General features: G+C 40.9%; 4 protein-coding genes across 6 annotated transcripts; 2 read left to right on the forward strand and 2 right to left on the reverse strand.

The window, feature by feature from the left end:
• Positions 1-67: 67 nt before the first annotated feature.
• LOC137944093 (plastid division protein CDP1, chloroplastic) lies at positions 68-5,615 on the reverse strand. Its single transcript, XM_068789616.1, has 12 exons — positions 5,122-5,615; positions 4,492-4,605; positions 4,256-4,393; positions 3,696-3,800; positions 3,491-3,613; positions 2,986-3,354; positions 2,804-2,899; positions 2,618-2,731; positions 1,715-1,780; positions 888-1,634; positions 577-767; positions 68-495 (listed from the first exon to the last, which is right to left on the reverse strand). The coding sequence occupies exons 1-12, from the start codon at positions 5,398-5,400 to the stop codon at positions 411-413; spliced, it is 2,427 nt and encodes an 808-aa protein (XP_068645717.1). The 5' UTR covers positions 5,401-5,615; the 3' UTR covers positions 68-410.
• Positions 5,616-6,153: 538 nt separating this feature from the next.
• LOC137944713 (BTB/POZ domain-containing protein At1g63850) lies at positions 6,154-8,136 on the reverse strand. Its single transcript, XM_068790435.1, has 3 exons — positions 7,733-8,136; positions 7,091-7,643; positions 6,154-6,607 (listed from the first exon to the last, which is right to left on the reverse strand). Exons 1-3 carry the CDS (start codon positions 8,126-8,128, stop codon positions 6,297-6,299), a joined length of 1,260 nt encoding a protein of 419 aa, XP_068646536.1. The 5' UTR covers positions 8,129-8,136; the 3' UTR covers positions 6,154-6,296.
• Positions 8,137-15,027: 6,891 nt separating this feature from the next.
• LOC137944171 (DNA-binding protein RHL1) lies at positions 15,028-20,434 on the forward strand. 3 transcript variants are annotated; one of them, XM_068789736.1, is made up of 11 exons: positions 15,028-15,454; positions 15,580-15,690; positions 16,381-16,467; positions 16,577-16,803; positions 18,066-18,187; positions 18,332-18,528; positions 18,612-18,651; positions 18,749-18,816; positions 19,039-19,073; positions 19,190-19,228; positions 19,777-19,834. In XM_068789736.1, exons 1-10 carry the CDS (start codon positions 15,134-15,136, stop codon positions 19,206-19,208), a joined length of 1,227 nt encoding a protein of 408 aa, XP_068645837.1. In that variant the 5' UTR covers positions 15,028-15,133; the 3' UTR covers positions 19,209-19,228; positions 19,777-19,834. The 3 variants fall into 3 exon arrangements, with proteins under 3 accessions (XP_068645837.1, XP_068645839.1, XP_068645838.1); XM_068789738.1 differs by lacking the exon at positions 18,749-18,816 and adding an exon at positions 19,928-20,434 and having other exon boundaries at positions 15,029-15,454; XM_068789737.1 differs by lacking the exon at positions 18,749-18,816 and adding an exon at positions 19,912-20,434 and having other exon boundaries at positions 15,030-15,454.
• Positions 20,435-20,888: 454 nt separating this feature from the next.
• On the forward strand, positions 20,889-26,301 carry LOC137944337 (nibrin homolog). The gene is made up of 13 exons (XM_068789996.1): positions 20,889-21,108; positions 21,659-21,712; positions 21,808-22,063; positions 22,159-22,247; positions 22,541-22,671; positions 23,117-23,163; positions 23,277-23,385; positions 23,613-23,699; positions 24,372-24,543; positions 24,722-25,080; positions 25,337-25,398; positions 25,519-25,618; positions 26,050-26,301. The coding sequence occupies exons 1-13, from the start codon at positions 21,072-21,074 to the stop codon at positions 26,104-26,106; spliced, it is 1,560 nt and encodes a 519-aa protein (XP_068646097.1). The 5' UTR covers positions 20,889-21,071; the 3' UTR covers positions 26,107-26,301.
• Positions 26,302-26,842: the final 541 nt, after the last annotated feature.

Consider the following 26,842-nt stretch of genomic DNA (forward strand, 5'->3'; position numbering starts at 1 on the left):
CCAATTTGCTGTATTAATAAATGGTTAGAATTACAAAGCCAGTGTAATTGGATAAACAAGGATCATATTAAGGAATCTGTATTGAATAAAAAAATTTAGACAATTGGACAAATGTACATCAACGAAAAAAAGAAGGAAACGCATACAGCAATGGGTTAACTTCCAGTATCAGTATCCTATGCACAGCTGCTAAAACTGAAAAGTGACATGAAGAACATGGAGAGTTAAGAGTTGCATCTGAGTCAACCACACGTCTGTGGAAAGTCTATCTTCAGATCTTTTCCCAGCTGGTACCTAGGGTTCCCAAGTCATCCTCCAAGACAGCATACTGACAGTAAACTCAATTGTAGGAGCTGCTTCACGAGAACAAGTCCATGGTGTATCTGCTCAACCCAAACATTAAGGAAGAATCAAACTGGAGTTAGGATGCCTCCACCACAAAATTTCCATGATCCATCATCTTGTTTTTTCAGAAGATACCGAGTTTTGTAAGTGCTGCATATTAGCAAATGGGAGATGTTCAGATTCAGAAGGATAACATGGCAAGACTGATGACTGCATTTACTTTTCATTTACCTGTAATAATTTGGATTTTTCATCCGAGATTCATCAACAAGCTCTGCAGCCTCCTCCAGGAGTGCCTCAATTTCTGCAATCTCCCCATTTTTTGCATCAGATATAACCTCGGCCCTAACAATGGACAAACCCAGTAATACAAATTTCCAGTAACATGATCTTGATCTTGCTAATTCTGCCAGAACTTGCCACTGTACATACCAGAAAGAACAATTGTAAGTATGAGAACAGAAGTGAACGAGAGAACAGCAAATAATGCTACTATATTTCGAAAAATCATATTAATGGAAAAATAACTGAGAAAATTTCACCTGAGTCAGCATGGATTCATTAAGAATTTCACAAAGACTTTGAACTTGATGATCAGGCCCCAATGCATCAGCTTTGATTTCTTGCCATTGCCTAACAAGTGTTTCAGCCTCTTCAAGTGACATCTGTCTCTTGTTTAAGACATTACTGAAAGAGGAAACATCAACATCTGGCCATGAATTTTGGATCATTCCTTCATCTTTTGGATTCTTAGATTGCTTATTGAACATTAAAAGGAGCTTGTCCAGCTTCTTTCCTATGTTCTTCCTACCAATTTGGGTAGGACCATTCTTGTAACCAGGATCTTCAAAAGCTGAAGTTGAGCTTGTGCTCATCCAAGAGGTTTTCGGATACGTATAAGATGAATTTAATGTTTGCCCAAACTGCATGTTGAGCAATTTAATAGTTCCATAAAACAAGCACCCAAAAGCAGTCAGTAGAGCAACCCTTTTTGCGATACCACCTTCATTCCACCAGCTTTCCCATAGTTTCTTCCGATCCAATCCAAGGTTTCGCTTCAGCTGAACAGGTGCACCAGGCATGCTCTCACTACTCTTGTTCACTGTGACCTGATTCTGCAAATTAGCAGGAGCCAGTTGTTTCACTGCAGTTCCCAGGTTTCTAGTAGAATTTACGTTAAGAGAAGGTTCCACAGATGCTCTGTGATTTACACTAGCGATGGTCTGTGCAGCTCCTTTACTTAGCTTGCTGACACTGAGAATCCTCTTCTCTCCCCTGAAAAAGTCACTCTACAGAATGCAGTTCAGGAACTTCATATAATTTGCATCAGTTCTTGATTAGTGATTCAAGCAACCACCAAATCACTTACCAAAGATGGAGAGCAATCTCGTGTATCTGGAAACGTAAGAAGCACTTCATCCTTCAGCCATATTTCCTGGTCAATTTCAGCAGGTCATCTGGCATGAGAAGACTTCATTTTAAAGGAAACCATTTAAATACAAAAATGAGATCCTAAACTTCAGGAAATTGCCTCTAGCTCTCTTGTCATATAATTAATTATTGTCTAATAAAATTCAAAAGATCAAAAAGAAAAGGAAAAAAAGGCTGCAAGGCAGTTAGGATGCTTAGGGAATAGATTTTGCAAGTTGCTCCAGAACATGAGATTAACAACTAATCTCTTACTTTGTGGTATATAATGACCTAATTTTATGACGTCCAGTCAGCTAATGGCCAAAGTTGGCCAGTTAACTGGTGACAACTCAAATGAAAAGACAATACAGAAAACATGACATGAATGAGCGACCTTGAGTCTACTGACCACTATGAGGTAACTTCTTCCCAACCCCACTTCTGTGGACAGGAGCTAACTACTGAGCTTATAGAAAAAGAACCTCTTTGAACTCAAAAAGTTTCTTGCAATTACTGTTTCCAAAGAGAACTGTTGTAATAAATGTGGAATCCTTTAGGAGAAGTATTGTATTGTCTAATTTACATATAAAAAGAAAAAAAACACAATCAGAACCCATCTCATATTTTGCTTGGCCCACATAGCATCCTCTCTCTCAATAAAATACACACGTAAAGCAATTCATATGCATAGCCATGAAAATTTTGATTGGATGCCATATTACCATCATAGGCTCTCTTTTCCCATTAATCAAGCTCCATGATGCAAAACAACTCTTTCCAAAAAGTTTTAAGAGTAATAGATACAAAATAATAGATAAAGACGCAGATAAACAGAAACATTGAAGTTACAGATACAGAATACCAATGACTTGTTCTTGTCTTTTTCGCTTGAAGAAGAAGGCTCCAAATTCCGTGAGGCTGCAGTTACATTAACTTCACGCTGCCAAAGATTTTCAGCCACAGCAGCTTCCCCAGCCTAGCAACCCAGGAGTCAGTGTTTTTCATAGATATCGTTGCAAAACAAAAGAAACTTACTGGATAAGCATACCTGCCCAAGAAGGAAAGAGCAGAAAGCCTCCTCAAGCTTCAAATCTATACCTTCAGATGCTACCAAGCAGTCACAAATGTTTTTTGCTTTACTGATCTGTGAATCATGTAAATGCCTGGAATTACATTTTCACATAGATTGGTTCACCAACTAAAACTTTAGCGGCTGGTAAGAATATGTACCAGATCTTTTTGCCTACTCGAAAATCCAACAGCAATATGTGCTAGCATAGCAGTGTAGAAACATTTGAAGTCAACTATAATTCTCTGGTTCTGTGACCCAAGTGACTTTTTATTCTTGCGAGTAATGGCTAAATTATCCCAAGGAAGAAGATTAACAATTTCAGCAGCATTTAACTTGCTCAATGCTTGGTTCAAGAAGCATGGCCAATCCTGAACTCTACAGGAAGTTTCAACTTCAAGCCCCTGCCTCACCAATTCACGCAGTGCTGCAATTGCACCTTGTCTCCGGTCAGAATTTTCGGGTGTGTGAGGCATGCTCAACCGCTCCAATGTGCAGGCAGGTGCAAGTTCTTCCAAGGATGACTCTATCTACAAAGCATATGCAAGAGGGGGGGAAGGACTTAGTTAAAGTGAAAAAAGATGGCAAAACCATTTATGTAATATGAGATTCCTATTGAAAAGAATAAGTAGTTGATCGTGAGAAGCTAAGACAAAGGAAGCTTGCCTGTGACAACAATGGCATGTTCTGTAGAGAAGCTTGGCTTTTGAGTAGATATTGAGCCCGGGCAAGGGCTTCAAATCCTTGCCCTACTTTGTTTATCTCAAAGCCCATTTTTGCAATTGAACACTACAAATGCATTGACAATAAGAAGGTGGATATTGGAGAATGGGCAGCTGGAGAACCAAAAATTTTGCTTTCTATGATTTACCTCTGACAATGCCATAGACAGAAGCAAATCATGGACATATGGTTTAGCATCTGGATGTTGTAAAGCTGCACAGCCTATTTCTAGCACCACCTTCTCTTCTCCAACCTGTGTTATCACCAATGTTCTTAACAGCAGTTTAAAAAATTAAGAGCTTTAAGCTCTAAAAATAAGCATTAAAATGGAAGGATATTATCCCCGATACAAAAAGAAAATTAAATGCTTTTTCTAGGCTAGCCAGAGCTAGAGCTAGAGCTAGAGCTCTCTTGAGCATGAGAAATGGTTAGTCACATTATGGTAGTACACTTCTAGCATAAGCGACTCATAGAATGAATGACTCAGTCTGTTAAGCGTGGCTGCAATTAAAGAGATGCACCACAGATGATGCAGATGACTTGGTCCTTTACCAGGAAAACTGATGCACTTAAAATGAGGCAGTTAAACTTTTTTTCTTTATTTATAATGGCCACACATACATATGCATCCTAGATGGCACAGACACCACAGAATATCAACCCAAGACCACATATTAAGAGCTTTCATCAATACAAGACAAATTTTACCTCCTGCAAGACGCATAGAGCCGCAGGAAGCCAAGCCCATGGAATGCGTAGGGAAGATTTGGGTGGAATTCTCTCTCTAACATTACCAGCATACTCTGGTTCAAACAAGAGTTTATCCCTCACATCCATCAAAAGATTCTGCAAATCAATACCAATAAGGAAAAATGGTGAAAATAAACTTCAATATTTCTTTATAAGCTACAAGTGAAAAGGAAAATTGGAAGCTTTTGTCCCACCTGGCGAGATACCACAGCATCCATTGTGTAGCCTTCATCAATCTCTGCATTTTTTAGCTCCATCATAGACTTCACAATCTCATCCTTCTCTGCCTTTTCAGGCACGCCTAGAATCTATAAGATTATGCAAGATGGAAAGTCCTGAATTAGTTATGTCCAGCAAAAAGGGCAATATGAAATCCTAGAAACTTTGTCACAACTAGAGACGAAGCATGAGCTATATTCACATCCAATAGCTAAGCACATTTTCAGCCCTCTACCTCAACCTCGTCATACTCAACAGAGAAGCACCTATTAAAGATTTGATCAAGTAATTCAAAGCTATACATGAATATTGAATAATTTCTTTGTCCACACTTCTTCTAACTTTGTAAACATTTATCCATTAACTTTAATTTCGACGAAATACAAAAAATATTCGTCGGGCCGCAAACTCTCATGAAATATTTTTGCCCAACCACATTTCCTACAACGAGTGTGCTGATAGAACAAAACTCAAAAACAGTTTGTTCACTGAAAATTGAGCCTCCAGCTGCCACATAAATGGAATCTCGTTATGCATCAAATGACCCCATAAACTAACTAACAAGAAGAAAACACCAGAACATGAACTCCAGAGTAAACAGAAACCTGATAGCAAGTAACAGGTATTTCCACACCAGTCCGTATCTGCTGCCCATGGTCGACGCTCTGCGATTCGGTCACATCCAACCTCCCACGTCCAGCAACCTTCCGCCTATCTCCCAACCGCAACCGTACCGGAGCAAACCCCCAAAAAATCCTCGCATTGCCCTTCAAACCACCAAATCGAACAGACACCACACGAGAAACGCAATTCCCCGCCTCTGCAAAACAACTCCGGTATCGAACAGTAGAAAAGCTCACCGCAGACTGCGCCAAAGCCATCATCGCAACATTAAAACCCTCACAGGCAGAGCCGAGCCTCCATTGTCACATCTTCAAACGACCGAGGTTGATTGCATCATCACATCCTGGAAATGATCTGGTGGATGGTACTAGGGTTCAGGAAGGATGTTTGCTTTTAGCTCGTTTGGCTTTCTCTGAGCAGGCAAAAGGCTACTTGAGGGAGAAGGTAAGTGGAGGAGAGAAGAGAAAAAGCGGAGCGGCTCTCGCCGGAAAGGCGCGAAAGAGGTGCTCTTTCGTCGTCGGAATAATAGAGATTGGCGTAACACTGTCCTCTTCGCCGTAAACGGTTACCCGATTAACAGACCCGGCTTGGATCTGGGGCCTAGTGCAGTCCCCGAGTACTACCTTGGACTCAGGGTGGAAACAAACCCGTATCCGATCCCTTCAAGAGTCGGGTCGGGTTTGAGTTAACCCATTTGAATATTTAAGAAATCAAGGCTGAGTTAATGACTAACTCGGCGTGTCAGTTAATTTCCAATGCAACGATGAATTTGCTTGTGGGTTTTAATAAAAGATAAGATAATAATTTGTTTCCATGCCCAGTCCATTTGATTTGAATTTCCTACTATGGTTTTCTAATTACTTGTGATTTTAGTGAGTCAGATCGGATTTGGGACTGAGTGAACCCTTCACGGTTTTCTCCGTTTCTGGTTTCTAACAGGGAAGAAGAAGAAGAAGACAACATGTGCATCCATAGAGAAAGCGTAAGCATGGATGCGCAAGATTCCTGAAATAAAACAGAGATTTCGGTAAACAACACATTCTACTCCCCCTACAGGACTGATACTACATACAATCTGTGCGATTGTTGAACCTTTTTCTGTTTATTTATATTACATATTTCAGAGTAGACCTTGACGACGGTGGATTGGATGAGCCTATAAAAGCAGCTTCCGGGAAGAGCGGCACCATCGATCGTAACACCTTTGGAGGTTGGGCCACTCGGAGGAGGAAATGGTGAAGTCCTGCAGCCAGTTCAAGAGAATGATTTCTTGGTCTGTCGGGGGTAAGGCTGAGATGAGATCCTCCAGTACCCGCTCCATTTCCGTTTTCTCCGAACACGTGAGGAAGGGGTAGGTATACCCGTTGCTGGCGAAGCAGAAGAGCGGCAACCAGAGCGCAAGCAGGTGGAATTTCAGTTGCTTTTGTGTTTCGAATTCTCCTCTTGCCGCCTCTCTCATTAGAATTGCTGTCAACAAATGAATAATTGATGAAAAGAAGTTCCTTTGGAATCTGTAAACGACTGGTTTAGTTGTCTCACTATATCTGGGTTTGCTCACCTTCACCAAACTAAGAACGCCTGATTTATTGCTCGAATCCAGTTCCATTATTGGTGGGAAATGGGAATGATGCCATATTTGAGTTTGATTTTTTATTACCTATCTGGGTTTCCTTCAGTTCATTAATGGAGAGATGGTCCGTGGATTTTAAGGTTTTGTTTTTCTACTACAGAGACCTGCCACCTGAATAAATTGATGGCGGAAATGGTTGGACGGTTCTTGCACCGGTAGCCAGCGGCAACAGAAGCGCTCAAAAACGTTGGCTACGTGTCTCGTGTATCTTCTCTGTTTTTATCTTAGCATGTGGCCGGATCGTAGCGACACTAGAGAACAATCGAGCTCTGAAATCTGTTATTTGCATTGACGACAAATCGAGCTGTTTTGGATCTTACCGGAGATCTTGACGATGGCGCCCTGAACTCTTGCATTGGCCGTCAGTGCCAGCGAAGCCAGCCCTGACGCGAAGCTCCACTGAACCACCGCCTCCTCCACGGCGCCGCAGCCTCTCATTTTATTTGCCAGCCAAAGCAGCTCCTGCGCGTGCTTCTCCGAGACGGGTGCCTCTCCGCCGCTCTCCGCTGGTCCCAGCCCCGCCACCTGCCGCTGCAACCGCCGTTCCGTCTTCGGTGACGGGAAGAGGTTGGTTAAGCAGAAGAAGCAAGCTGTCCGCAGGTACGACACCAGGTGGGAGCCGAGCGGCAGCGCGTGGAGTACCCTGCAAGGCAAGGTCACCGGCTGGTAATCTTCGTGGGAGTAGGCCGTTTGCAAAGATCGGTGGAGGAGCGAGCAGGTGCGGGCGAAAGCGGCGGACAGCGCCAGGCGATTTATGTCGCGGAGGGTGTCGGAACCAGAGAGAGCGTTTTCGTCCACGATTCTGTCCGCCATGGCGATGGCGAACTGGTATTTGCGGGAGCTAGCCGAAATTTCATTCAAAAGCCCGAAAATCTGCAAGAGAATTTCTCCAATCACCAGAAAACAAACGCACTTACAGATTATACGAAAAAGAAAAAAGATCGAATGTCGGTAATCCTCACATGAGAGAGAGCCCTGCCGATGGCTTTACCGGACGCCGCATCAGGCCCAGGCCCCGCCCTGCGTCCATCGTGCAGCACGAGCTGCAACGAGGACGAAGACGAAGAAAACGGCGAAAGGCCATCAAGGAGCGCAGCGGGGGAAGGAACGACGGAGCAAGGGAAGACCGGAAAGTGATCCATCAAAACCCTGAGCACCCACAAGGTGAACCATGTTGTCAGCATCATCATGTACCGAACATGATCAATCGGCTTCCATTTCCCTCCTTCCCTCGAAGCCGTACTCACTGCAGCGAGTGTTTTCGCGGCAGTATTCACGGTAGTCATGAATATTAAGTTCAGTAGCGGAGATGGCCTCTGCATTTGGCCTTGCTCCAGTGCTAACCTCATGGCTGCCATGCCCGAGAGTTCAGTTACAGGGGAAAGGGATACTCACAGTCACCGACGGGTGCTTAAAAAGATGTTCAGATTTGCTATCTTGGGCTAGAATTCAGACGGGCGCCAGTTGACATTTCTAGCTAACGTGTTGCCATGATTTTCTCTTGTATGGATTCAATTCTGAATTTACTCTAAGAAAAAGGAAAAAGGGGAACAATGAAGTGGCCTTAGCCGTTGGGGATGGGGTTCATGCAGGCTTACTCTTGTCCCTGTGATGTCTTCTTCCTGGCTGTCGTTGCTTTCAGTTGGCTCTGGGTTAGTGGCTGATAGAAGGAAAGAAGAATGATAGAATACCAAAATCAATTGTGGATAGTTTTTCTCTCCTTATTGAATCTGTTTACATGATGAGGTATTTATACATTGCAGAGTGTATTCTAAACCCTTCTGGAATACATGGCAGAAAATACAATATTCTAGACTTTTCTAGGAATACATTACCCATTGACACTTTCTGGATTCTTCTGGACGTGCTGTTGAGGTGTGGAAGTCTCTTTACTGCTGATACCCCCCAGCGAGCCCAGCAGGCCTGGTAGGACTGTGAGGCTCGATCTAAGTGTGCAAAACCTGGTGATGGATAGGGGCTTGGTGAAGACATCGGCGATCTGATCTTTACTGGAAAGGAAGGAAACTTGAAGAGTCTTGTTATGGACACGATCGCGAACAAAATGATAATCGATGTCGACATGTTTGGTTCGAGAATGCATCACAGGATTCACAGATAAGTAAGTGGCCCCCAGATTATCACAATAGAGAATGGGTGGCTGAGATAAGTAGATTCCCAATTCAGACAATAAGGATTGGACCCAAACTAGCTCACACGTAGCATGAGCCAAGGCCTTGTATTCAGCCTCCGTGCTGGACCGAGCGATAGTAGTTTGTTTTTTTGAACTCCAGCAGATGAGATTTGTGTCATAGAATAAACAATAGCCACTGGTAGATTTTTCGGTCGTCGGGGCATCCTGCCCAGTCGGCATCAGAGAAGGCAGCCAGAACAGGGGCCGGAGAAGAAGTGAGAGTCAGACCATAATCCAGAGTCTGTTTCAAATACCGTAAGATCCGTTTCACAGATTGCCAATGAGAAAGACAAGGAGCATGCATAAATTGACAGACACGATTGACTGAAAAGGCTAAATCAGGTCGAGTGAAGAGAAGATATTGGAGGCTGCCCACCACACTCCTATACAGAGAAGGATCTTCCATAGATGTAGAATCAAAAGCAGAAAGTTTAGTGGAGGGAGACATAGGAGTGCCAACAGGATTACAATTAGTCATATTGGTCTTGTGCAGTAAATCAAGGATATATTTTCGTTGGGACAGAAAAATCCCATTCGGAGTTATGTGACACTCAATACCCAGGAAATAATGAAGATCACCAAGATCTTTGACAGGAAAATCAACACTGAGCAATTGAACAAGTTGAGTAATGGTAAAGCTATCGAAGCCAGTAAGGAGAATGTCATCAACATAAACTAAAAGATACAAGACAATAGACTGATGGCGGTAGATGAATAAAGAAGTGTCAGATTTGGAGATGACAAAGCCAAATTCAAGGAGTTTGCTGCTCAGACGGGCATACCACGCACGAGGGGCCTGTTTAAGGCCGTAGAGAGCACGATTGAGCTTGCAGACATAAGTGGGAAATTGAGGGTGAACAAAGCCACTTGGCTGAGACATAAAGACCATTTCATCCAACGTGCCATGAAGAAAAGCATTTTGAATATCCAATTGATGAACCGACCAACTGTTAGAGAGGGCAATGGAAAGAACTAACCTGATGGTTGTCGGTTTGACAACTGGACTGAAAGTCTCGGAATAGTCCAAACCCTCGAGCTGACTGTATCCCTTGGCAACAAGTTGCGCTTTCCGCTGCTCGACCGAGCCATTTGAGAGGTATTTTGTTTTGAAGATCCAGCGGCAGCCCACAACATGCTGAGAGGGGGAGGGAGGAACTAAGGTCCAGGTATTGTTGGAGAGAAGGGCTTCGAATTCGAGTTGCATCGCACGGCGCCATTCTGGGTATTTTGAGGCTTCAGTGACAGAGGAGGGTTCATCGGGAGTGACACGGGATGTGAGGAGGGCTTGAGGCGGTGGCCAGGCAACGGTACCGTCGGTCCGGATTTTGGGAAAATGGAAGTTGGATTTGGATCGGGTCTGCATGGGATGAGGACGGGAAATGGGGGAAGAGGAGATGACGGAAGACTCGGCAAGTACAGGCTCACGAGGGGGAGATGAGGGCAATGGTAATAGTGGGGAAGAGGGTCTAGTGGGTGGGGTCAGAGGCGGAGGGGAAGGTGCAGTGGAACCAGGGGAGGAAGGAGGAGTAATGGGAGTGGGGATGGTAGTGGTAGAGGGTTGTAGAGGGAGAGACGAGGAGGGCAGAGGAGTAGTTAATGGAGAAGAGGGGAGGGATGGGGAGGATTGAAGGGAAAAACAGTTTCATCAAATAGAACATCACGGGAGACATACATACGAGAGGTAGGGATATGATAGCATAAGTAGCCATGATGATTAGGGATGTAAGCAAGAAAGACACAAGGAAGAGACCGATAATCCATTTTATGCCGATTATAAGGACGAAGATTAGGCCAACAGAGACAGCCAAAAGTTTTCAAGAAATTGTAATCGGGCTGACGGTTCCACAATTTTTCAAACGGAGATTTGTGGTCTAACACTAAAGTGGGTAGGCGATTAATTAGGTAGGCAGCAGTAAGGAAGGCGTCAGACCAATATTTATGAGGTGCGAAGGAATGGGCAAGAAGAGCAAGACCGGTTTCGACAATGTGTAGATGCTTCCTCTCAACAGAACCATTTTGAGAGTGGGCATAAGGACAAGCCAAGCGATGAGAAATTCCAAGAGACTGTAGCACAGTATGAAGGGAACGAAATTCGCCACCCCAATCAGATTGGAGGGCACGTATTTTGGTATGAAATGAATTTTCGACTTGAGACTTGAAGGATAAAAATACATTAACAACATCGGATTTACACTGTAATGGAAAAATCCACGTAAACCGACTGTAATCATCAACAAAAGAGAGGTAGTATCGAAAACCACCCCTGGACACAGTGGGGGCAGGACCCCATACATCAGCAAACAAAAGTTGGAGAGGGGCAGTGGTCCAAGACGGAGAGGATGGATATGGTAGTTGATAGCTTGACAGCAGGAAGAGCATAACCCAGGTTGTGGAGAGCGCTTTACTGGTAGAGAGAGCTTGGAGATGATGCGGTGGACTAATTGCATGGAGGGATGACCCAAACGAGCGTGCCACTGGAATGGAGAGACTCTGGACCCAGTATGAGCTTGATAGGAAGAGGTGGCGGGAGGGAAGACATACAGGCCTTGACTAGTAGGACCGCGCAGAAGTGTTTTCTTGGTACGGCAATCCTTCACAAAGAAACAAGATGAATGAAATTCAAAAAATACAGAATTATCTTCACAAAAATTTCTAACAGAAATTAAATTCTTAGAAATAGACAGAACATGATAAAGTTGAGGAAGGAGAAGATTGCCAGAAGTTGAAGGAAGAACAGAACTGCCAACATGATGAATAGGGAGAGAATTACCGTCGCCAACACGAACTTGATCATCGCCTTTATACTCAGTAGGATTGATGGATAAGTTGGAAAAATTATGAGTAAAGTGATGAGTCGCGGCCGAGTCAGGATACTAGTTAGGGTCACCAGGAGGACTAGGAGCAGGGGAGGGAGGAGCGTGAGAAAAAGAGGCAGAAGTGAGATGGGCGGCTAAGGAAGGAGGTGGGACCGCCTGGTAGGAATGATCAAACCGGTGGTAGCATTGAAGGGCCATATGACCGGGACGGTGACAAATTTGACAAGGATGGCGATTTGGGGAAAAAGGGGAAGAAGGGGCTCGACCGCCGAAGCGACCACGCCCACGACTGCGGGTGCCCCCTCTGCCGCGATACCCTTGCCTGTCGAAACCCCTGCCTCTGGTGCTGGGGTTCGACGGGAGAGAGGCAGTGGTGTTTGCCGAAAATTCGGGGGAGGCCGGGAGGAGGGTTTGGTGATGGAGGAGTCGGGATTCGTGGCTGAGGAGGTGGCTGTAGACCTGGGAGGGTGAAAGAGGAGCTATACAGGTGGTGAGGGAGGTCACGACCGAATCGAAATCGGTTCCGAGACCAGCGAGCAGGTAGGTGATGAAATCCGAGGAGGAGAGGACCTTGCCTGCCGCCACGAGCGTATCACGCAGGATTTTAGCTTTTTGATAATAGTCGGTGATGGAATCCGACCCTTTTTTCAGGGTCGTGAGTTGGTATTGCAGCTGCATCACGCGAGTTTGGGATTTGGAGGCGAAAAGGCTTTCGAGGATGAGCCAGATTTCTCTGGAGGTCGAGGCTTCGACGACATGGGCGATGAGAGGCTCGGTGAGGGAAGAAATGAGGACGGACATGAGGGCTTGATCGTGTTGTTTCCAGATGGAATAGGGGGAAAGGTGATCCGTGGGGGTGTCGGCGAGAGGTTTGGGGGCAACGATGGAACCGTCGATGTAACCGAAAGCATTCTGACTGTGGAGGTAAGGCAGGAGTTGAGCCTTCCACAACAGATAGTTTTCGTGATTGAGTTTGACAGTGAGGAAATGGGAGGGAGATGGGAGGGAGAATGTGGGGAGGTTTGAGGATTCAACCATTGGTGAAGACGGACGTGGGTCCTTACACGGCTCTGGATACCATGATAGAAGGAAAGAAGAATGATAGAATACCAAAATCAATTGTGGATAGTTTTTCTCTCCTTATTGAATCTGTTTACATGATGAGGTATTTATACATTGCAGAGTGTATTCTAGACCCTTCTGGAATACATGGCAGAGAATACAGTATTCTAGACTTTTATAGGAATACATTACCCATTGACACTTTCTGGATTCTTCTGGACGTGCTGTTGAGGTGTGGAAGTCTCTTTACTGCTGATAGTGGCCAAGACGGGCATTACCGTTTCCGCACCCAGAAACTCTTTCCCACCGTATTCCCAGTGAAGAAGGCCTCCGCTCCCGCTCTTTCCTTCACTGGGCCTCTCATGTAATGTAGAACGCTTCCGGTCGTCCAAGACTACTTCGAAGCCTTCAAGGAATACAACATTGCAGAGAAAGTTGTCAACGGAGCTCCAGAAATAAATTGCGGCAGACATTAAGGGCCCAGAAATAAACATCTATATTAATAAAGATTTTAGATTTACTACACGAGATTAACCGACAACTGAAATCTCTTAACGAGTTCGGATCACTCTGACCAAGACACCTTTCCGTTCAAAAGTGGGAGAGTTCATTTCGGAGCATTGGTGGTAGACCCAGCTTTAGAAGCAAGAGGATGGGAAGAATAGCATTGGTAGCAGCTGGGATGGACTGAATCGGAGAAAGCACATCGTTCGACGAAGATATGCTGAAGAGCAGTGGTACTAGTAATGGCTAAGGTAGACAAAATTGGAGAGAGTGCATTAAGTGGATGAGTAGTGGCATTGGTAGCGGCTGGGATGGACTGAATCGAAGAGAGCACATTGTTCGATGAAGATATGCGGAAGAGCAGTGGCACTAGTAATGGCTAAGGCAGACAAAATTGGAGAGAGTGCATCGTCTGAATCAGAGATAACTCATCCTTCGTTGAAGAGAGGTGGAAGAGCCACTAGTAGCGGATAGGTTGGACGGAATCAAAGATAACGCATCATCCAGTGTAAGAGATGGGGAAGAGTAGCGGCTGGGGTGGATGGAATCGGAGAGAACGCATTGTCCGGTGAAGAGAAGTGGATGAGCAGTTTGGCACTGTAGTGGTTGGGGCGGATAGAATCGAAGAGAATACATCGTCCAGTGAAGAGTTGTGGAATAGCAGCAACACTGGTAGTGACTAGGTTGGAAAAAGAGATGTGGAAGAGCAACAGTTGACTGTCTTTACATGTTCGAAGGACAGGGGCGTTAGGGGGGCTTGGTGAGACAAAACGGCAACACTCGATGTGGATGGTTGGCGAAGGTTGACAATGGTGATGGTGATGGTGATGGCTTGGGGAAGATTGAAATAGAGAAGGAAGAATGGGTTGGCACCGACAAGACGGAACAACAACACTCAATGCAGATAGCCAACGAAAGTTGATAACAATGTTAGAGGCAATGGTGGTGACAAATGCTGTGTTTCGGCTGAGGGAAAGTCTTGCGCGGCACGGTACATGCGTGTGGTGTTGGGCGGCGGGAATGGAATTGGACAAGGGACGGTGGTGAGGAAGGATGAGACGGACAAAATCGAAGTGAATCTGGTGGGGGTCAAGAAGACAAAGAAGGTTGTTGTTGCGCTTAACAATTCGACGGAAGGAAGAAATACGAAGGGTTTCAGTTGGTGGGAGGGAGAGGAGGATGAATGAGAAAGAAGTTTTTTTCTTAATATCAACAATGAAAGGGGTATTTATACAATTGAGAATAAAAAAAATAAACATGAAAAGATAATTACAACATAGGATAAATCCAACTAAATCTTATATGATAACTGAAGAGATTATGTTTATCCTTATGAAGGAGGTAGATAACTGTAATAGTATATCTCGAGACTTGGGTTGTGTTCTTCTAATTTTTGTTTTAGCCAAAATTCCATTTCTTAACATATCACAATAAAAAAAATGTCATTGATTGTATCATATAAAAAAAAAAATTCATATTCAATACTATTCATAATCAAGTTTGTGTAATATTTATCTTTTTTAGAAATTTAATAATAAGATTAAAAAATAAAAATAATAAAAATTATTTGATTTTGAGGGAATGAATACTTATTGGCGGATCGATCATCGGAGTGAACAAGTTCATCCCTCATTAGTGGGCCAAGCCCAGTCTCAGGAGGTGCATTCTTTCTTTCTCGCATTCATGGCGCGGGAATGGAGCAGGATCTCCCGCCGTTTCTTGTTCCTCTCCAGCTCTTTGAAGCTGTAGTCCTTCCTCACAGCTGAAACTGCTTTTCTATTTCCTCAGCGATGGTCCGGCCCTCTTCAAAGAAAGGCGAGAAGATTGAAAAGCCCCAAGGAAACGATGACAGTAAGGAGCGGAGAAGGCTGAAGGAGCTAGCCTTCTCGAAAAATCTGCTTTCTCAGACCCCTACAAAAAGTTCAACCCCTCTCAACCCATCCAAGCTAGTATGTAAACACCACGGAGTAGATGTTATCAAGAAAGGGCAGAGAAAGAATAAATTCCTCTTCTCCTTTCCGGGTCTCTTGGCTCCAGTCTCGGGCGGGAAGATAGGCGAGCTGAAGGACCTTGGGACCAAAAACCCCATTCTATACATGGATTTCCCTCAAGTATGATAGTCTTTGGTATTTTTATGTGGCTTTGAGTTATGGGTTGTAAATTGGTTTGCCTTCTATCTTGTATTTGAATTCTTTAATTCAAGTAGATTTAACATAATATGTTGATGGATTGTTAGGGCCGGATGAAGTTGTTTGGGACGATCGTCTACCCGAAGAACAAGTATTTGACTCTGCATTTTGGCAGAACAGCAAAGTCTGTGATGTGCGAGGATATATTTGAGAGCATGGTCTGTATTTATCGATTTACTTCTTTAAATGTTGTACTGGTCGAGCGCTTATCAGTTTTGGTGAATATAATGTGTGAACTGAACTGAGTAGGTGCATAGGGTATAATAACACTTTCATGTTTACTGTGCCATTTTTTAGAAGAACCTTTCCTACTGTTATGAGTTTGAACTCCACCAGTTCAAATTCTGCTGCTGATCTCCATCCAGGTAAAAGAGGAGGCCTTCATCGGGTAATTTGACGGCTGGAATAAAACTCTTATCACATCTGATGACATGAACCAAGGATTATAACCCAACCAACATAGTTCGAACTAGACTCTGACATTGATAACCAAGTGTCATTTATTTGACGAACATTTCCTGTTATTATTTCTTTGGACCACTGCCAAGTTAGTATTAACTATTAATGCTGAACTCAGCTTAGCTAAAGGAGCTCTGGGAAGGCCGGTCAAGAGCTGGGGTACAACTTTGGACTGTCTTATACTATGAACCAGGGGTTGTCCTCAAACCACGATAATTGGAACAAGGCTTTCATAATGTTGACATGAACTTTTTTATTTTGTATTGAATTATCTTCTGGTTGTGAATTAGGGTCAAGTGGACGTTTAGTTGGTTCTATTTGGTTTGTGTTTGTCTTTACTGTGTTTATGTCCTTTTCGTCAAACTCTGATGCGTTGGGATTATTGTTAGATTGTATTTTCTGATGCACGGTGGATAGGAAAAACTGAAGAGAACCCGGATGAACTTCAACTTGAGTTTCCCAAGGAACTTAGTGAGGTTAGCTTTTCTCACAACTCTCTTATGTTTTCTCTTTATTCTAGACAGGCATATAGATGCCATTTATGTGCTGTAATGATTTTCCAACCTTCTTGTTTTGCCTGATCAGAGCAAACAGCCTGAATATGATTTTAAAGGTGGGGCTGGTGCAATGCCTGAAGAAAAATCTGGTGTTAACAAAGTAAGAAAGGAACAAGTTCAGCCAGTTTCTCCAGAAAGTGATTCCAAGGATGTCATTTCTGTGGATTCTGATCCTTCATCTCAGAAGAACTTAAATGAAAGAATGGAACTTACGCCAGTTAGACACTCTGCAAGGACAGCTGGAAAAAAATTCAAGTATTGCTCTTTCCATGTTTATTAGTTGGCAAGCACCTTCTTATGAACAAGTAGACTCTTGCATGGATAATTTTTAGTGGGTCGGCTCCTTTTAACCCTGTATTCATTTGAATATTTTGATCACTTATGAAGTAGGCTACCTCCACTTCCTCATCCAGCTGTAATAGGTTTTGGATTTGCACTTTTGTATCATTTCACCTTCCCTTGATTCAACCTTATTCCATTTGTCTAGTCAGTTGAAGACTTGAAGTCAACTGACACTTAATTTTCCCCCCTTCATCTTTATTTTCCTATTTTTCCTTGTAGTATTTAGGCCTATTTCCTACTACAATTAAGATTAGGACGGAGAAAGTTATATGTATCTTCATGTTCTGAATTTTTCTTTATTCATCATCATCATCATAGGTACTCCTCTATTGTACCCTAAACTTTACTTACTCTATGGTGACGTTTGTGTGTTTCAAATTTTTAACAAAACTTTCTTCATTGTCTATTACATGTATCTTCTTTTTCTTGCCACCTCATTAACCAACATTGCCAAAGCCCTTCTACTTGTGCATAATTAGGTTTTGTTAGATATGCTGTGTGCAGGTGTTTGTCCTAAGTTTCCTAATGCATTAATTTTATTTTGTTTTTCCTAGCTTTGCCACTCAGCCATCTCTACATCTTATCTTTATCACCATTATCTTTTGTTGATGTAGCTTCATTATTTATTTCCACCCTACATCATGCTGCATAGTGCATTCCTTGTCACATAGCCATCTTAACATTTCTTACCTTTATCACCATCATCTTTTGTTGATGTAACCTCATTTATTAATTACTACCCTACATTTTACTGCATAACACATGGTTTTTATGAGCATGTTGTAGTATTTGGTCTTTATCCTTTTCAACATGTACTTATGAGATAGTACTATAGATGCAAGAATCTACCTTGGGTATCCGAAAAACTCTTTATATTATTTTATAGGTAAATATGTAGGCTAATTTTTCAAATTTCAAACATTTGAGTACTTTAATCCTAGGTAGTAGGTACAGCCTGGAAATGACCATGGACTTGGTTTAATGGTTGTAGGTAAAGCCAATTTTTAGTTTGATTTTCCACATGGTGGAGCAGGTGGAATATCATTGTAGATTTTAAAATTTATGTCTTTATTTCATTTTATTTTTCAAAAATCTGGTTGATCAAATATTATTGTTCAAAAAAAAGTTGATCAAATATTTTAGAAACTAACTAAAGCTGCATAAACTTGGTGCAGATTTGCTGAGTCATCCTCTGGAGATGATAACGCTGGTTCAGATGAAGCTGAGGCATGTAGTATTAAGGAAGAGAAAGATAATGATGAAGTTAGAATGGCGACTAAGCCTTCCTTGCCTTCAAATATCCAGATGATCTTCATTATATTTGTTCTGAATATTGTTCTGTGTGTGCATCTTTAATAAATCTGCATTCTTTTTTTGAGTTTTTCTGTAATTTACACATTTCATGAGAATTCTGTTTGCTATTTCCTTAGTAATATAATACAGACTGTAGTTTCCAACATTATAGAAGCTAGAGTTCATGCTTCTGACAATGAGGAAGTTAAGATGAAGACTGTTTCACCACGAGGGCTTAAAAGATCTTCTAGTTCTAAGGAAAAGACAAGTGAACTTCCTAACAGTAAAAGGGGTAGACTTGTGCAAGCCACTTTATCCACCCTGTTTGAGAAAGTGGAGGAAAAGGTTAGAAGTGAGAATCTTGGGACAAATATCTGGAATGATTTTGGATTTAGAGATTGAATTTCTTACCATGTTTATATTTTCAGAGACCAACGAGAAGCACGAAGAATCCACCCTCACCAAAAGGTTGAAACTTCTTTTAACAACATTCAATTGATATTGGTTAATTACAAGTTAGTTGCTGTCTTTCCTGTTGGGCATTATCCAACTCCTGTGTTCCCAGGATCTGCTCGAAAAGGGTTTGCCAGTTCAAAGAAAACCTCTGAGCATGGCAAAGGTCAAAGACCAATAGTAAGAGAGCAGCTTGATACTTTGCTCTAAGAAAATGATTTTTCTTAAAAATTTTGCTGAAAGCTTATTCTTTTTGTCCTCTGCTGAACTTTAAAAATTGATACTGTTTGTTGGGTATAAATCTGGCTTGATTTTGTAAACTTTCTACGTAGTCTCTCAACTTAGCTTAGTAGCATTAAAAAAAAATCTACGTAGCTTACTTTCATTCTGGTAAAATTGCAGATAAAGAAACTCCAAGAAAACGAAAATGCATACAGGTGCTGTGCCCAAAATCTTGAGGCTTTTTTATTTGCGTGTAGCATTTTCCTGGCATGCAGTTGATGCTTATATGATGATATAAAGGATTACTTGACATTTTTGGTTAAATTTTCAGGTTGAAGATGATGAAATAGAATTCTCCAGTGAACCGCAGGTTTGACTTTTAACTTTTTGCTGTCCATGCTCAGTTTATTGGTAGATGTCTCAATGTAATCCAATTCTATGTCATTGACAAATCTGTATGTTCTGAAACCAGTCGGATTCCTTTCACACTGATAGCTTATGCCATGCGTAACTGTGAGAAACATCTAATCAAAGTCTTCTGGGTCCACAATGGATTTTTTATTTTTTTTGGCAATTTTTAGATGCTTTTATTTCTGAAATGTTGAAATTTTTATTTTAATGTTGAGATGCTTTTGAAACAATGGATAATTGTTTATATTTATCCCTTATATTATGTGGCTTAGTTGTCTCCTTATATTTATCTCCTTGTCCTTATGACCTGCGTTTTTTGTTTATATTACCTAATTATTAGTCAAAAACTTAGATTTGCCATTTCTGTTCTTTCTTACTTCTTATATCTGGATGACTGGAACTGAAGTGTTGACCAGAACTAGGTTGTATTTTTCTGTTTGCTTCGTACTGCTTTATTGGATGCATTTAACTGGCAGCTGAAATCTTTCAAACTGTGAAAATTTCCAGGATACAGATGGTAGTGACGACGATTGGGCTGCTTGAACTTGTGTGATGAAAGCACAATGTATGATGGTTATTAAAATCATTTTGTAGTTATTTTTCTTGTAGATATTTCGTTAATACATGATATTTCATTCGCAGTAATTGAACTCAGCAGCTGAGCGGAAAATAATCCGGAACATGGTAATGTAGATACCGGCTTTATAAACTTGAGCATCCAGATGCAGAAAAAGTTGTATTCTTCAAGTTCTAGGTGGAGCAAGTGCAAGAGCTTCCTTATTGTACTGATAAATGATGAGCTGCGGGCCATCTTGTATTTGGGGTGATGACTTCATCCATAAATGTGCAGTGGGAGTGAGCCGCAAAGCTTTCTATACTTCCATATTTCTTTACCATTTGTCACTTTCAGCTCCTTGCCAGGTGGAGTCTTGCTGGGTGGGAATTGAGGTTGTTACATTCTTGGAGCATTACATCTTTAATAGCTACTACTCTACAGAAGTGTCTGAAAATTCTTGATTGGGAAGACATCTTAGATTGTTGCCAATTCCGCTCATATGAATGTTATGTATGATGTTAATTGGAATGAAAGAAATGGAGAAAACTCCATTAAAGCATGCATAGTTGGGTTTTCAAGCTGTTCAAAAAGGGCTTTAGCAGTCTCTGTTCCAACTGGGGGAGACTGCACAGAATGTATCTGTTTGAGCTCTTTCATGCTCTTGCTCATAGATAGCCTTTCTTTAGTTTTCATGGAGATAATCAATGCCTCTTTGAGTTAATAAGAGCTTCTAGGCAAGACATGGATGAAAACCTCAAATGAATTTCTAAACATGATGAGATTTATTAACGTAAACTGAAAGACATACCTCCTAATCAATTTCCAGAAGGTCGGAAATGTTAGTTTATTCAGAAGTTCGTTGATGAAAACACATCACCTTTCTACAGTTGAATATGGCCGTGTAAGCATTAGACCATTATTAAGGACAGATATGTGTTAATTTAAGAGTAATTAAGTATTATGCCATTGATGAGGGGCATCTAGGCTTGTCAAAAAGACATGGATCTCGGCCGCCATCTCCTCGATGTGGACTTTCTTGTTCATCGGTCGGACTGCAGGCCCATCTGTTTCGTCGACAACTGCAAAGAGCTCTCTGTTGTGCTAATTTAAACGAAATTTTCAGCTTCGGCGAGCTTGTGTGCCTGCCGCGGGCTTCGTAAATCTCTGCAGCTTCTTTCCTGTGGTTCAATTTCCCTCAGCTTCTGCATGTCTGATCATTCTCCTATCACAGCATCGAAATTTTAAGATGGTGTGGTGTTTGTCTCCAGTCCATCCGTTTCCAGGTAGTGTCTGTTCTGGTTTATCCTCTCCCTTTTCATGGCGATTTCGGGGTCATTTTCTTCCCCGAAGATTTGCTTTTTCCCTTTCCTGCTGGAAATTACCTCTTATAGTGTAGGGAAAAACCTCAAGGGAGAAATAATTTGCTCGGTATTCAAAGTTGAATATCTTTTCTCTGTTTTGGTTCTGCGATTATCCCTTGATTATCACTGTACAGAACTCGAGATTCGTTGTTTCAGAAACTGTCATTTGAGGAGTTTGATCCCATCAAATGGACATTATATTGTTTCTGGACTTCACTCATCGGGGACTGCTTCCGCACAAGTGCAATGAACTATACGCATAAATAATTACTATTTAAATGATAGCAATTCTCAATGACTCACCATTTCGAACGTTTCCATGTTGGAGGCTAAAGTAGTCCAGTATTCACCGCCTGAAATTTCTTTATGCCCTTGCATTTTGTTTCCCTTAGCATTATTCCTTTTATGCGACGTATTTTTCGAATGGTGGAGTGGAAAGATATTGACGACTTCACATTAATGCTCTCATCAGGTTCCCATACATATTACATTTTTTCTGCTGGAACGTACACAGTGGGTCGAAAAGGTTATCTTGGATGACTTCTTGTGTCCATTTTAGATAAAATTTCATATAGTCCACTTCTGATAGTGCGGTTTTATGTTTTTACATTTCCTGTATAGGTTGTGATATTACTGTTCAAGCAGACATTGGAATCTCTAGGGAACATGCGAAGATAGTCGTTGATGCTATGACTTCTTTGGGTTCTCTACAACAAATGTCCACTGGTTTCCTCACTGACGTTATTATTAAAGACACCTCAAGGTATGGCACATATGTCAATAAGGAAGTAGGATCCAAAAAAGTCAAAGATTTACCAGACAGCCAGACAAGACTGAAAATTGGGGATATACTCTCATTTGGTACTGCAAATTTCAGGTTAGTTTTTAATATTCATCATATTGGATACTCTTCTTTTCATATTATGTTTTTACCATATGTCAAAGAGATGGTGACAAATGATTCCCATACAGGCTTTCTTATGTTCCATTGGTATTTTTCATCCATGCATCTGAGCAGACGCAAGCAAAATATTATCTTCAAGAGACAGTATCTTCAATTGGTTGGTTATGTTGTTTATGCCTGATAACTGATTCTCTTGCAAGGAAGGTTTAGTTAGGTTGCATGTTAGCATCATCTACCTCTTATTTAATTTGATTGATTGGTTAGCATGTCTTAAATTGTTATTATATTATTAATGATCATCATTTTAACTAAAGAAACCCCAAAACCAGCTGCTAAAAATACATGGGTTGGTTGTGTGTCTAGATTTTTAGTTATCAAATGCATTATGTTTCTATTTTTTGTTTGCTTCATTTAACAAATAAACTCATAACTGATCAAATTGCTGCTCAGGTGCTTGTGCTACTCATAAATGGAATTCACAATGTACTCATGTCATTGCTGATGAGTTCTCATCCATCACAGACAATCTTATTGACGCGATCTCAGAGAAGACACCTGTTGTCCACACCAATTGGATTAAGGTTTTTTTCAAAAGTGGTTCTCTTGCTTTTTTGTCCTTCTGACTACTAACAATTTGAGCTTGTAACAACTCAGTTATTATTTACATGTACAATGCAATGCCCATGTTGACCAGCAAACTTTCGTCATCTTTAAGTATCACTTTGCAGATTTATGACTTCAAATTTGAAATTATAATCTTTGTAGCTCTAAGGTACCTTCCTGTCAACACATTCTAATAATCTGAAAATTGTTTTTGCAATGGAGCACCAACTGCAGACTACTTTTGCATCTTCCTTTTCTCTGTTGGCTAATGGCAGTAGGCTTAAATTATTTTCTGAATTTTTTTCTTGCAAATAAGCACTTCAATGTATCTTTTTTAATTAGTTTCCTTGGAGAATTTCTTTTATGTTCTAGATTTCTTTGCTGTCTTTGATACTGAACTGTTGTCTGGTTAAATGTCTTCAGGTACTAGCAGAGAAAATTATCCGTAATGAGCTTCCAAGCTGTTCTCTGTACGTTCTTTCTTCTTCTGATGAATTTCTGTTTTTTCTGTTGTTTGTCTCAGTAACTAATACCAATTTCCAGAAAAGAGGTACTAATACTAGTGACTCTGTTCTGTTTCCAGTTATTCTGTGAACTTGAAAATAGAAGGAGAAACAGTCAAAGTGGTGGGACCAGAAGTTCGGGAAAGATGTTTGGATGGCCATACCTTTGTGTTGGGCCCAACTCACCAGGTAATGTCCTAGATTCTTTGGTTGATGCGTATATTTGCCATTTAGTCAAAACAACTATACTTACCAAATGGAAAGGAGGTTAGAGTCAAGTCTACCTAAGGTTGACCGCAGCGAATGCTGCTTACTTACATTGGTCATATGGCTTAGTGAGGTATTTAAGCCATTAATTCTGAATCAAATAATTCTTTCTCTCTCTCTCTCGTTCTAATATTAGTTCTTTAATACAGTATAAATTTGGGGTAAAGCTACAATTGTTACTGAAAGCATGCAGTGGAAGGGTGCTAACTGTCAGTGAATTTTGTTCCGGTAGCGTTGTGAGTGATCTCTACTTTGACTTTTCTCTCTTTACATTAACTTGGGGTGATTCGTGAGTTTATATCTGACCTTTGTTAAAATATTCAAAACCATCTCTATGTCCTTTATTTCTCTATTTTTTGAATATATACAAATGACTGATTATGATGTATGGACTTGAAGCATGTAAATTAAAACTTGAGAGATTGTGTGTCAAAATGTAATTCAATATTTGAAATATGCCAAACCTTGGAGTCTGATATTTCACATACACAAGAAGAACATTTTTGTTTATCAAATTTGGTGTTCCAAAATGTTTGTCCTGAAATACTGAATAGAAATTAATTTGTATTCAATCGATATCCAAACCAGAGCCTCAACTCTCCTAACACCGGTAAGGAGCATGGCATCTTCTTTTCAGTACTGATTAAATTTTTACGCGGTTCATAATCTTTATATTATGCCCAGCCACTCATAGTGTCTGTAACTGATACAAGCTGTATCATCTACCTATGCTTTTTGGATTTACTGGTGCTCAGGTTTACAAAGTCAGTTAACACTCAATCATGCAACAAGAAGTGTGTACCGCACTAACCAATTTGAACAATATTTTTGGTTTAGAGATTTATATGTTGCATTAGAATTACCTTTTGAAAGTGGGAACATTTTTTAATGTTTTCTAGATTTTCTAGATTTCACCGGATGGAGCAAGTGATACAGTGCTGTTAGTGAACCCTCCAGGATCTGTAAAAGAGTTTGATTGTTCTCGCCAACTCAGTTCACTTTCACGAGTGGATGAGATGAAATTGGTTGCTGCGACATTGTCTGGGCATCTTGATCCATCAAATATCTTATCTCCCTCTAGTAAGTAATTTTATGATTATCCATCAATTATCCATCTATTAGCAGTCAATATTCACAAGCTTATATTATGTTGAGAACATGCCAATGAATGGGGTTTCCACAATTATGATCGGCATGTTTCAAAACAACCTTATTTTCTCCAAGAAGTTATCTTATTCAGGGTCCCACTCCTCTGCAGTACTAGTATCATCTTCAAATTCCACTGATGAGACTATAGTAGCAGATTCTGATGTGGAAGTTGACACAGTTACCTCGAATCAAGTAGCTTTGGCTTCTCAATCAGAAGGGATAAAACATGGGGAAATTTCCAGGGATAATGTTTCTATGATGCCAGAGAAGATGAATGTTTCAACAGTCATGATGTCAAATGCCACTGTTATAGAGAGAAGAATCAGAGATGATGAACCTGAAACATCTGAACACCAGAGCTCAGACGTTTTTTACAGTCCTGATTTGATTGTGAGAGATCTGGTCTCTCTAACTGTGCCCCAATCGGAGCCAAAGCTGAAGGAAGTCAACTTTAAATGTTTCAGAAAGGTAATCACTTTTTCTTCCTGGTGAACACCGGTTTTTTTTAAGAAGAAAAACAGCTGTAAAGCAATCCGTGTTTCAACTAAACAAGTGTTGCTGTTGGCTTCATATGTATGGATAGTGAGGTGAATGGTTTACTTGTAACAATGAAGAGGCCCTATAGTTAAAACCATCATTTAGTCTTAATCTTAATTCTCTCTCTCATGGATGCTCATTTATAATCTTGCCTCCCTAATCCTTTTGGTTCTCATGGGCCTCGTAGAGAGAGATTCCATCTGGGAATGGCTTCAGAGATCTCATTCCGTTCTCTAAAGATCCGTACAAGTAAGAGATTGTCCATCTTCTTCATATCTTATCTGCAAAAAGAATGCCAACAATCAACTTCTAGAAGCAAATCATGGTACTGACTTTATTTGTTCATGTCACATAATTGGGTGATGATAGAGAATCCGATTATGATACGGACGTAAGGGAATTCATTAGAGAAGAGAAGAAGAGAAAGAAAATGGAAGCTGTTGCCGAAGACTTGTTCAACAGTGAAAAGGTATTTGACCTGGGAATTTTCGCATGATTTACAGACACAAGCTTTTAGGTAGCTGTATTTTCAACCAGCACATATTTCTGTCTGGGCCTGTCTCGACTTACAAATCCATCAGATTTTCAAAAAAGTTTATTTAATGCAATTGCTTGCAAGATTTTACAAAATTTTGTGCCAAAATATTTTCAACCTGGGATTCAGTCTTGGTGTATGTTCCTAGTTTTTCTCTTATTGTCTGTTTTGATTCTCATCATTAGGTGCATTCACCACTGCTACTAATTTTATGTTCCAGGTATCTCATATTGCTCTTGATTACTTGTTTCATCTCCCCCCCCCTGTAGTATCCAGAAGATTAGCTTCATTGCATCCACTAGTTTGTCCTTAATTCTTTATTTTCTGTTTATTATGTCTCTGATCTTCTTATTGCCAATCTACAGGTGAAGAAACGCAGATCAGCTAACACTTCAATACGCAGCTTCCTGACACATGCATGAACAGATGGATCCCTTGTTGTCAAATTTTAACCATGTTTTTGTGTGCCTAGATGCCCTAGGTCACATTCTATTATGAATGTTTTGCTGATTCACTTTTCAGTTGTAAGTTAAGAGGATTATAAGTTTCTTGACTCTCTTCAACATCTACAGTGCACAAAGGTTTACTAAAGATGGAACTCATTGCTCATTTTAGAAAAAGAGTGATGAATGGAGATCAACCAGTTTTGCTTAGGAGTGTCAATTTTATCCGATTACTTGGTTTTCTCTTCTCCGTTTATTAAACAGAACAGAAAGAAATCTCATAGAGCTATGATTAGATAAATTACGTGTTAGTTTTCCATAATCAACTTAATCGATCGATGATTGACCCTGATTAATAAATTTTAAAATTAAATTAAGCTAAATAAAATTTATTTACTAAATTTGATTAATTATAGATTGAACACCACCAAATTAAAAAAAAAAAAAAAAACCAATTCACGACATTAGCTAAATAATAACTATCTTTGGAATATTTGACAGACTTCCAGATTAGACAGCTTAACGAAGTGGATTGGAAGATAAGATGAAGAGACAGCGAGCATCGTTAGCAACAATGGTTTTTGCAGGGTTCTTTTATCTTCCTGCAACTGTTTTCGTCGTCCACGTGAATCGACACATACCCTAAATAGAGATGAAGGGTACGTGGAGATCATGAAGTGAACCAGGATTTGCTCCGGTGGAAGACGACTGACGC

The sequence above is a fragment of the Aristolochia californica genome, unplaced genomic scaffold (assembly GCF_029961685.1).
Source record: "Aristolochia californica isolate CCGP_79_NKW_82.1479 unplaced genomic scaffold, dmAriCali1.0.hap1 SCAF_11, whole genome shotgun sequence".
NCBI classification, from domain to species: Eukaryota; Viridiplantae; Streptophyta; class Magnoliopsida; order Piperales; family Aristolochiaceae; genus Aristolochia; species Aristolochia californica.

Bases quoted from the DNA above. Each gene is read 5' to 3' on its own strand.
- LOC137944093 (XM_068789616.1), bottom strand. From the start codon at position 5,400: ATGATGGCTTTGGCGCAGTCTGCGGTGAGCTTTTCTACTGTTCGATAC. The intron at 3,801-4,255 runs GTAAAATTTGTC...GTGATAACACAG, and splicing joins CTCTATGCGTCTTGCAGGAG to GTTGGAGAAGAGAAGGTGGT. The intron at 3,614-3,695 runs GTAAATCATAGA...ATGCATTTGTAG, and splicing joins TGTCTATGGCATTGTCAGAG to TGTTCAATTGCAAAAATGGG.
- LOC137944713 (XM_068790435.1), bottom strand. From the start codon at position 8,128: ATGGCAGCCATGAGGTTAGCACTGGAGCAAGGCCAAATGCAGAGGCCA. The intron at 7,644-7,732 runs GTGAGGATTACC...ATTCTCTTGCAG, and splicing joins TCGGCAGGGCTCTCTCTCAT to ATTTTCGGGCTTTTGAATGA. The intron at 6,608-7,090 runs GTAAGATCCAAA...ATTTGTTGACAG, and splicing joins CGCCATCGTCAAGATCTCCG to CAATTCTAATGAGAGAGGCG.
- LOC137944171 (XM_068789736.1), top strand. From the start codon at position 15,134: ATGGTCCGGCCCTCTTCAAAGAAAGGCGAGAAGATTGAAAAGCCCCAA. The intron at 16,468-16,576 runs GTTAGCTTTTCT...TTGCCTGATCAG, and splicing joins TTCCCAAGGAACTTAGTGAG to AGCAAACAGCCTGAATATGA. The intron at 18,188-18,331 runs ATATCCAGATGA...GTAATATAATAC, and splicing joins TAAGCCTTCCTTGCCTTCAA to AGACTGTAGTTTCCAACATT.
- LOC137944337 (XM_068789996.1), top strand. From the start codon at position 21,072: ATGGTGTGGTGTTTGTCTCCAGTCCATCCGTTTCCAG. The intron at 23,386-23,612 runs GTAATGTCCTAG...TCTTTAATACAG, and splicing joins TGTTGGGCCCAACTCACCAG to TATAAATTTGGGGTAAAGCT. The intron at 24,544-24,721 runs GTAAGTAATTTT...ACTCCTCTGCAG, and splicing joins AAATATCTTATCTCCCTCTA to TACTAGTATCATCTTCAAAT.